This window comes from Haliaeetus leucocephalus, unplaced genomic scaffold, assembly GCF_000737465.1.
Source record: "Haliaeetus leucocephalus isolate CR32 unplaced genomic scaffold, Haliaeetus_leucocephalus-4.0 Scaffold848, whole genome shotgun sequence".
Lineage (NCBI taxonomy): Eukaryota > Metazoa > Chordata > Aves > Accipitriformes > Accipitridae > Haliaeetus > Haliaeetus leucocephalus.
In genome coordinates this window covers 15,391,863-15,401,636 of record NW_010973284.1, presented here as the reverse complement: position 1 = coordinate 15,401,636, position 9,774 = coordinate 15,391,863, and the positions used below count along the sequence as shown (strand labels likewise).

General features: G+C 38.0%; 1 protein-coding gene across 5 annotated transcripts in view; it reads right to left on the bottom strand.

Annotated features, from left to right (window-relative positions):
- Window positions 1–50: 50 nt before the first annotated feature.
- The window catches only part of PKN2 (protein kinase N2), a 55,468-nt gene continuing 45,744 nt past the window's right edge, over window positions 51–9,774 (bottom strand). For all 5 annotated transcript variants that reach the window (XM_010582593.1, XM_010582594.1, XM_010582597.1 and 2 more), the window contains 12 exons: window positions 9,584–9,758; window positions 9,181–9,310; window positions 8,596–8,732; window positions 8,429–8,504; window positions 8,251–8,342; window positions 7,040–7,216; window positions 6,396–6,458; window positions 6,228–6,304; window positions 4,683–4,825; window positions 3,234–3,341; window positions 1,514–1,594; window positions 51–1,433 (listed from right to left, as the gene is read on the bottom strand). In XM_010582593.1, the coding sequence (XP_010580895.1) occupies window positions 1,230–1,433; window positions 1,514–1,594; window positions 3,234–3,341; window positions 4,683–4,825; window positions 6,228–6,304; window positions 6,396–6,458; window positions 7,040–7,216; window positions 8,251–8,342; window positions 8,429–8,504; window positions 8,596–8,732; window positions 9,181–9,310; window positions 9,584–9,758 (1,463 nt within the window). In that variant the 3' untranslated portion in view covers window positions 51–1,229. The remainder of the gene's footprint in view (window positions 1,434–1,513; window positions 1,595–3,233; window positions 3,342–4,682; window positions 4,826–6,227; window positions 6,305–6,395; window positions 6,459–7,039; window positions 7,217–8,250; window positions 8,343–8,428; window positions 8,505–8,595; window positions 8,733–9,180; window positions 9,311–9,583; window positions 9,759–9,774) is intronic.

The window sequence follows — 9,774 nt, the reverse complement described above, 5'->3', positions numbered from 1 at the left end:
GAGGTACAGCTTTTTAGTGTTAAGGGGTTTATAAAATATACACTGTTTTTATCAAAAATATTTATACATTCTGTTACAATATATTGCTTTTACCCTCAGTAACTGCCAATCTAAGTTCTGGAGTTCTGTGGCCTGTATGTATACAAATATTTTTTCCACTCAGAGTTGTGTGTTGTTCACTTGGCCACTGTGCAAAATTAATGAAGTGGTATAATTAAATTACTTGCCTGGACATAAGAATACATTACAACTTCCAAATATACATGTTCACAGCATGTATACATTGAAAATCCTTATGTTTTGTAAAAGTGATATGATATTGTACAGCAGATACAGGATGATCTAGGTGGTTAGATACAGACTGGTTAACTTAACTGTCCACTTGGCGAGTGGGGAAGGCATGAGGTTGAGTACAGGAGTGCATGGGCCTGGAAAATGCATATGCCTTACTCTTTGTGGTTAGACTGAGCAACATCCTTGTTACATTCTTCATATCAACCAGGGTTTTAAGCCATGCTTAAAAAGCTTGAAGGCAAAACTGTTTGGCAAGTGGCTTTGGTAAACTTTCCGGATTTTTCTTGGTAATGGAAGCACTTACACTGTTGTTATCTCAAAGGCAAGGTGTTTAACATTTTTCCTAATAAATACCATAGAAAATTTACAAAACAAGGCATATCTGTTCTCCATACCATTATTTTAAGAACACAAGATGAAGGTGTACATAGAAACGTGTAGTTTTACAGACTGCACAAGATTAATATTAAACTGAAAGCATTTGCCTTCTCCAGCTAGAACCATGTTCTGTGTGAGTGTCATCAGTATCCCAAACTTGTATTTCAATGTGACTGACTGGAGATAAGCGATTACCTAGCTCAAAGTCTGCTTTTCCCACTTAAGGCAGATACTTTAAAAAGCGATGTTATCTGCTGTGGAAGAGTGAGAGAAACAGTACAGATCCACGTGTGCCCATGTGTGAGAAGCTTAATACAGCCTAGGTTCACCAACTCAGCTTAAGAACTCCATAGACCTGCTTTCCAGTGCTCAGATAAAAAACAATGTACAGAGGCCACTCTTCACAAGAGTGTTAAAACAGTACTTAAAAGGATCTTCATGTGATTTAAAAAAACCCAGAAGCTACAGGTGGCACAGAGAGCAATTGAAGGGTCGGTATTCTTCTGAGACAGGCATTCTTGTGAGCCAGTCAGCTGGGGTTTCACAGTGTCTAGAAGTTAACACCAATCAGCAATGTAATCAAAATCTCTGAACATTTCCTGCTCTTCTTCTGAAAGTATCCTTGGTTCCCGAGGTGGAGTGAGGATAGGTGCTTCAGAGGTAAATTCGTCATCGAAATTACTAACATCTTCTCGTCCTCTAATGGTGGGTACAAAAGGAGGCTTCACTTTCTTGGCCAGCAAAGCATTCCAATCTATTAGCTGTAAAATAAACCAATTGATGTTTAGTTTCCTGTCTCTACTCCATAGTGGCCTTAGAAATAATACTAGTTTGTACTTACCCTGAAGAAGTGATGCTTTTTCACATCCTCAGCATCCTTCTCTCCTGCTCCAAGACGCCGCTCTGGATTTCTTCGTAGCAGCTGACAAAACATGCAAGAGATTTCAGTGCAAAAATTTAGAGGCAGGGGGAAGAACTAGGGAGGACGACTGCTACTGTGTAAGAGCCAACACCAAGATTAGATGAACAGTGACATTCATACTGCCTGACCTACAGAAAATTCTTGGTTCTCAAAGAAAGGGGAAGTCAAAACTTCGTGTGTACAGAGCTAGAGATAGCAGTGCTCTTGTAGAGATGCCTGAACGTGTTAGCACAGTTCCACCAGCAGCCTAGCTGTGAACACAGACAGCAGACTCATCTGTCCCACTGCAGATCTTGCTACCTGAGGTCATTTGTGGGGCTAGTGTTCACCACAGATTGAAAAGCATGCTTTTTGCTGGAGAGGATACAGAATTTACATAAGCTAGTATTTCTGGCTTGGCTCAGAAGAGAGATGACTTTGCTCTCTCCTGTGCCCGGCTATTTCACAGCAGTTGGTTACCATGAGACGGTGAATGCTGCTTTACACACCCAGCAAAATAAAAGGGTTTTCTAGTTAACAACAGAAGTTAGATGCTCCTGCTTGTGAATCATGCTGCTGTGAGCAGACCCCTGTTCCGCGCAGAGTGCCGAGCATCAGGGGGGGTTGATACATTCATGATGCAGCCATCAAAAAATAATGTCTACTATATTATGCAAGACTTTCTCAGACAGGAGCAGTGCACGCACAGCTACAACTAGTGAATTGTGAGCACAGAGTTCATGGTACACATATTTTGGGTGCAGTGCAGCAGTCCCCTGTGGATATCAGCATGCTAATTTTCACAGTAAAAATACGCTCCCCAGGTACTGCCTTAAAACTGCATTCTTCCTTCTTTCTGTAGAAAACCACTCTCTCCCTAGGAGTAAGCAATCATTTTAAGCTACAGAATATTTATGCTATTACTTGAATACTTATGTCACAGTAACTACTGTGACATGCTTTAACTTACATGCTGCTGCACATTGCTGAATTGGGTGCTAGACTGATACTCAGTGTCAGACATTTAAGTCAAGAGGCTTCTTCCAAAGGCTTTGAATCACCTCCAGTAGATGCCTTTTATCAACTGTGATAAGCTTCTAACTTAGACAGCTTGTAGCATCTTCTTTAGATAAGTAGAGGCATTACACTAAGGAATAGGACTAATAACAATCATAAACAAAATCAGCTGTTCTTTGCCAAGAATGGGACTACAGATGCCATGTGTACGGTGTTCCCTGCCCCAGTTGGAAAGAAACCAAAATGATTTAAAAGTCTTTGAATTAAAATACGCATGTGACTGTTAATCTACCAAATAGGTCAATGCAGCAGTGTTCTGCTAGGAAAAAAGAGCGCTGAACTTCTCCAGTTTGATACAACTAGGAAACTTAGTTCAGGAAGAAAGCAGAACCTCTAGTGTTGTATATTTTAAATAGAAAACTTGCTCCCAAATAAAGTGGAACGGCCCTGACAATCTTCCTTTAAGGTGACAGGCAGCATGGCACAGCATAAATGAAGCAAGTCTGAAATTTAATTGTAGAAAAAAATACCAAGTATACGTTCTTAAAGTATTTTGTTCCTCACAAAAGCAATTAATTTCCTTAATGTTGGAGAGGAAACAGGATAAGAGGGGAATGCTGTAATATTATTATTATGTTCTTACCCGTCTCATTATAGAGATGGCTTCTGTAGACAGAAAGCGTGGATATCTTACTTCATCATTTACAATACTGTCAAACACCTCCTCTTCATCATCTCCAGGGAAGGGAGACTATAATGAAAGTAATAAAAAAATAATATTAAACAGGCTTAAAAATCACTTACGATTGGAAACAATGTATATTCAGCAGACAGTTTGGAATTAGACACCCTGAAATGAAGACTTCCTTTTCCTGGAGACAGATACGGTAGTTTCCATAAGGAAGACAGAAAAATAAGGCAAGTTGGTATTATCCCTTAATTCTTACTGAAGGACTAGGCTTTAAAAAATGTGCTTTTAGAATTAGGAACACCTAAAACTGGGATCTTCTTTGAACTCTGACACAAGATATACAGGGAAGGTGGAAAGTACGTATCCGTTCTTCTTTGGGACAGCTGCCATTCACAAGTAATGTGGTCAAGACTAATTTGTTTTTGTAGTATCTTTAGCATGTTACAGCTCAAGGGTTTTCAAACTTTTTTGAAGTGGCCTGACCGATGTAGGCAACACCCTACAAGCTTTTTGTCCTTTTTTTTACCTGAAAGGAAGTGAAAGTTGAATGATCATCTTTTTTCAAAAAAGAATAAAAACGATGAGCAAATCTATAGTTTTTCTCCAGTTTTTAGCACGTCAGCCACCACTGTGCTACCCGGGAGATACTATAACAAAATGGACCAGAAGGTAAAGCAATACACACAATGGTTAATAACTAGTAAATAATAATTTATTTATACCAGCTCATTTACATGGAACTGGGGCATTCTGGTTTAGTGCATGTGTGATTCAAATGGTAAACAGCATTACGTTTGGCATAATCTTTCACTACTATCCAGTTTTATGCATTGAAGTTCACTTCCATTCAAGCTACAGGAGTTAAGGAGTTCATTTTCCCTCCAAAAGCATTTGAAAGCAGAAGACTGCTATAGCTGTACGCATCCAAATTTGATGACAACAGATGTGTGCTGGAAACTGAGCTCCCCAAAACCAGATGTGCTATGTTCTTGCTTAGAGACACTGATATTAATGTGCCATTACTGTAATTTGATTTAAGGCATAATGATGTAATTAAAAACAAACAAAAATCTAGAGTTTAAATCTTGGACCAGCTACAACTCATTCACTTCCACAACTGCTGATAATTCAAGCTCATGACACAACTCATCAACTTCTGTGGCATTACAGCAGCTAGTAGCAGGTAAGTAGCTGCTCAGTGTTTAATACTACTTCTTCTTGATGAAACACATTAAGATGCTTATGGTAAAACTAGGTATGCCTATACATACTGTATATACAAGTATTGATACAACTGTGACAGGTAGGGCATATTACATGTTGACAGGCTAGTACCTTGAGTTTTGTAACCTTTTCAACATACATTAGTTTTATGACTCCATTGTATCTTCTAGAACTTACCTCACCCACTAGCATCTCATAGATAAGTACACCAAGACCCCACCAGTCTACAGCTCTTGTGTAGGAAGTTTCTGTCAGCACCTCTGGAGCAAGAAATTCCGGTGTGCCACAGAACGTGCTTGTTCTGTCTCCAAATCCCATTCCTGAAAAGTTACAGATAATGAAAAGCAAGCAGTATTTTCTGCCACTCTACAACCTATTCCTCCAGCAAGTAAAACCTCTCTCTAGAGCAACTTCAGCTGATACTGTAGTTCCAGGGCCTGCCCTGGAGGCTCAGGCCAATGAGGTAAAACATTCCCCCATTCTTCCCTCCCATACATGCTTTAGTGTAAGTTTTTCTATCCCTAACTATATGCAGTGAGCCAAATTAAGCTTCCAGTTACACCTTGTCACCCAGTTGTCTTTGCTCGGAAAGATACAAACAATCTTATGCTCTATTTCTACTAGCTAGTAGAAGAAAGTGTGGTACGCTAGTTTAGTCAAACCTGCCTACGATGGATGCTTCTGTAGTGGCAAAACTACGTATAGTAAAGTAAAACATGGAGCACAGTGAAACAACTTCAAGCAAAATAAGCCCTGTATATTTGCAAGAGGGGCACAGTTTGGGACATCAGCACCACAAGGACTGATGTGACACTGCAAGTGGAGGTGCTGCAGAAAGCTTAAGAAAAACATTTATTGCAGTAGTCAGCAAACCAAAGAGCTTTCCTTGTCCTTGTTTCCTTTTGTCATTTATGGAACTTGTTTGTAGCTAAAGTCACAGGACTTGCCCTAGGATATTGAAGACAACAGTAATGTTTGAACGCTTACTGAATTTACTAAATTCCCTCTTAGGCTATCTCAAAGGGAAAGATACAGAGGACAGGCTATACAAATTGGAGAAGGAAATGGACCTTTCTGGATCTTCCCCCTACAAAGGGGTTTGAGAAAGACACTGCACTTTCAGTTGCTACCTCTATTTTATGTCTTCTTTGAAAGGTAGTTTCCAGTAGTGGGACCCCTGAAAGTAACTTCCTAGCATCTAGGCTTCCCTTTGGGGATAAATTTCTCTATTTTAGCTATAGTATACTTTGCATGTAATTACCACATACTTAGAGTTGCAACTATTTCAGATTTAAAAAAAATAGATAATGAATTTGCAAAAAGAGTGAGGTATGGATTATAATGGTACTTGATTTCACTGTACAGTGTCAACGTGCTTAGAATGAGGACAAACACCTAATGCTTTTTCTGCTAACTTATAAAATGTAGCAGTATGCCTTATTCATAAGCAGAGAGATGATGAAGTAAGAATCAGAATAGGTGCTGCTCACAACTGAAAAAAATAAATTAAAAAAATAGGGCTATGCTCAGATGCTCCTGATATTTCCCTACTAAGGAACTTCCTCCTAGCTCCATGTTTGTAGTCAGAAATGTATTTTTTCCTTCAAATGATATAGGGTAAGTATACACTATATGCATTTGGCAGTCTAAAAGTCTCAAGGAACAGTCAAGAGTAAGACAGACTATAGAATTCCCCTAGAAAGAAAATTGAAGGGCCATTACCTTCTTTGCAAAGACCAAAGTCAGCAATTTTCACAAAGCCTTCTGTGTCCAGCAATAAGTTATCCAACTTCAAATCTCTAAATGAACAAAATTGCATCACTGATGTTTCTTCAGTGCTATTCAGAACAGCTGAAATTCATCTGTTGGAAATGGTCAATGACTACTTACCTATATACTATTTTGTGTTCATGTAAATACTGAAGTCCAAGAACCACACATGCAGCATAGAATCTGTTGAAAAAGTTAAAATTTCAATGGATTTTAGTCTTGCTTTCAGAATGTGAAGTCCATTATTTTTGATCTTTTTGTATTAACCATCCTCTGAAGATTACCAATTGCTTTTTCAGGTACAGATTAGTTTTATACAAGGTCAGAGTTTTAAAGCCAGATGGCAAAAATGCTTAAACTTGCAGCTTTTGAGCTGTAGTATGGTCACTCAGCCTGCAGGATAAATTTTCTGTAGTGTCCACTGCTATGGCATTGAAGGATTTCCAATTTGGCTTATCCTTTCCTTTTTTTAGCCTTATCTGCTATTTTAACTTTTCATTTAGCTTTTTAATGTAACCTTAAAAAAGTATTATAAGCATTAAATACTTGCATATAATTTTTGAATTCAGTGTAGATTCAGGCACATTAAACCTGCATATGTCTTTTTCTGACAAAAAGAGTTAGAATCTCTGACCCTTTTACAAACTTGAACAGTATTTACTGAAATGACATAATGTAGAGGCATGTGGTGATAAAGATCTTGGTTCTTATCCACTGAACAAAATGCCCTTCACTTAATGCCACAAAAAGGAATGGATACTCACACTGCTCTTGGTTCAGAGAAGACATCAGTATGAATGTGCATCATCAGATCCCCCCCAGCAGCATATTCCATTACAAAGCAAACATGATCTTTGGTTTGGAAACAAGCAAAAAGGTTCACCAAGAAGGGATGTCTTACACTATTCACAGTTTCAAATATTCGCTTTTCACACATCAAGCTGCAAACAGAAAAATCAGTAGAAATTTAAGGCTGAATCCTGAACCACAATTTTTCAACTCCCAGAAACTATTGGTGATTTATACCTTATATTTTTTCCTCTGTCCTTCAGGATAAGAACAGAACTTTTTTTGTTTCAAGACAGAGGTTTTAATACTTGCACACACATTAAGCTGATGCCAGCATTTCCACAAAGTTACATTTAGCTTTCACAAACAAAAAAGTAAACCTAGCAGTCCATGAAAATTGTACCCTGCCAATTTTCCTTCCAAATACTCAGACTTGCATCAAGTATTCATTGATACCATGTGACATTAGCTTCAATCCATTTTCATTTTAATTGTATAAAACACATAAAGTGGAAAAACAGTAACAATATTATAGACATTATCTATAGTAATTCCAGATTATTTCTCCTTAAGACAAATGGTTAATTTGTAGCTTATTCTTAATACAGTTATCTTTCTTCCTGCAAGTCAAATGAATGTTCTTGTGCTAAAACTATACAGTTTTGTAACTGCCACTTCACTTCCAAGCAAAGAAAAATCTGAGTTTTGGGGCAAAAAGATTAAAAAAAACCCCAACAGTGCAGCATACACAGGACTTAAGGGAAAATACGATGGACAAAGTATGACAGTATGTTACAGGTTGAGAAATATTATCATAGGTGTTTCTGCCAGTAAAGAAAACATAGTCACTGTCCTCCTGAAATCTGATGGAAGTCCATACAACAAGTAATTAGAATAAAAAATTGCAAGAGAACCAAAATGAAAAACAGGATCAGCTTTAAGTCAGAGCTATAGTACAGGCATGGTAAGAGAGGCACTAGAACAAATCAGCATTCCTGGGCTACACTGCTCCCTCCTTGCCCCAGAAGAAAGACTACACATCTCCAGCAGCCAACTAAGCAGGGAGATGACAACTTGTTTTGCTCTTTCACTGAATTTAACTACTGTTTGTAGAGCTTACAGTTGTGTTGCATGCAGAAAGAAAACACAATTTATGGAATCCATGTATTATATTTTACAAACTGACCTGTCTACTTCATCACGAGCAACAATATCTCCTTTCTTTAAGGCTTTAATAGCAAACATCTCATTTGTGTTTTTGTACTCTGCCAACAGCACCTAAAACAGAAGATACGCAATTCATTTAAGAGCTGTTCTAGTTTTTGATACAGCCTTGACATTTGATACAGCCTTTTGACCTTTACCTTTCCAAAATGTCCTCTGCCCAGTACAGCACAACATCTGAAATCCTTCAGGCTGAATTGAAATCTCTGTTGTGATCTATGTAAATAAAAAAACAGTCAAAAAATCTTCTAGTTTGTTAACTTTAAGAAATATTATTCAGATCAACAGCAAACCACTGCATTTTTACCTTCTATCTTCAGGCTCTCGGGTGTTGGTATATTTTTTGTCTGAATGGGGAGCATCAGGCTCACAGATTATTTCAGGCTGGAGTTTTGGGACAATACTATTTCTGCCATTTTCAAAATCAAAAGTTGTTACTTCATCCTGTGAAGAAAAAAAAGTCTGAGAATTTAAAACTTATTGTGAAAGCAAATGAATGCAGAAATTTTACTATAAGCATGTGAATTTCTTAACACAAGAATTATCTAAGCTAAAATGTTATACTTAAAGATGATACAGATAAGCAAGCTTCTAACAGACTGATGAAACCTATTGCTCCAGTCATTCTGCTCTTTGTTCATAAAATCATTTTCTCCTGAATACTCTAATGATTTCTGGCTTTTGTTTTTTCTGTGGTGGAACCAATGACACGGAGAATTAAACATACCAACCATGGAAACAGTTTGCCACTAAGAGTAATTGGAACATTCTGTTGAGATAATTCTGTAAGTTAAGGGATCATATGCTAAAATATAAGGGAAGAAATCCATCATAAAGATGCCAATATCACAACCTTGTTAAATGGCATAGCCCAAAATTCTTAGTTACTTGCCTGAGATGGCACATCAGGAGCCTTTAATTCAGAGGAAGATTCACATATTTCCCCAAGGGAAGATGCACGGGGTGGAGCAGGTGGAGGTTCAGGCTCAAGTTCGAAGTCCAATTTGGCTACAGGAGAGTCACTGGCAAGAGAATAAGTAACTCCTCAGTGTATAGCAGAGACTGTTTTAATAGTATGAAAACGAACTTAAAACTGCATGTTATGTAGATTTCTCGTAAAACAAGTCTTGCGTGTGTAGATCTGACTATGAAATGGATGTCCAAAATTAAAACATTGAAAAGTCTGCGGTCTTGCAGAATAAATAGATTTGACATATATTACGTACATTAGGGCATGAGCATCTCACCATTACTCTTGCTCTTAAACATACTTAAAAATTGTAAGTATCACCTACCTGGCTGGCAGTGTTAGTTCAGGAATGTGTGCATCAACCACTGGCCCAGTAGCAGGCACCGGTGCTTGAGGGCTGAAGGTGCCAGAGTGATTTACTGTAGGAATAGCTCTTCTTACCAGCCTTCCCCAAGTGGCAATATTAATATTCATCTGAGGAGCTCTGAGAAATGTTTTGCCTGTGGATATTGTGAA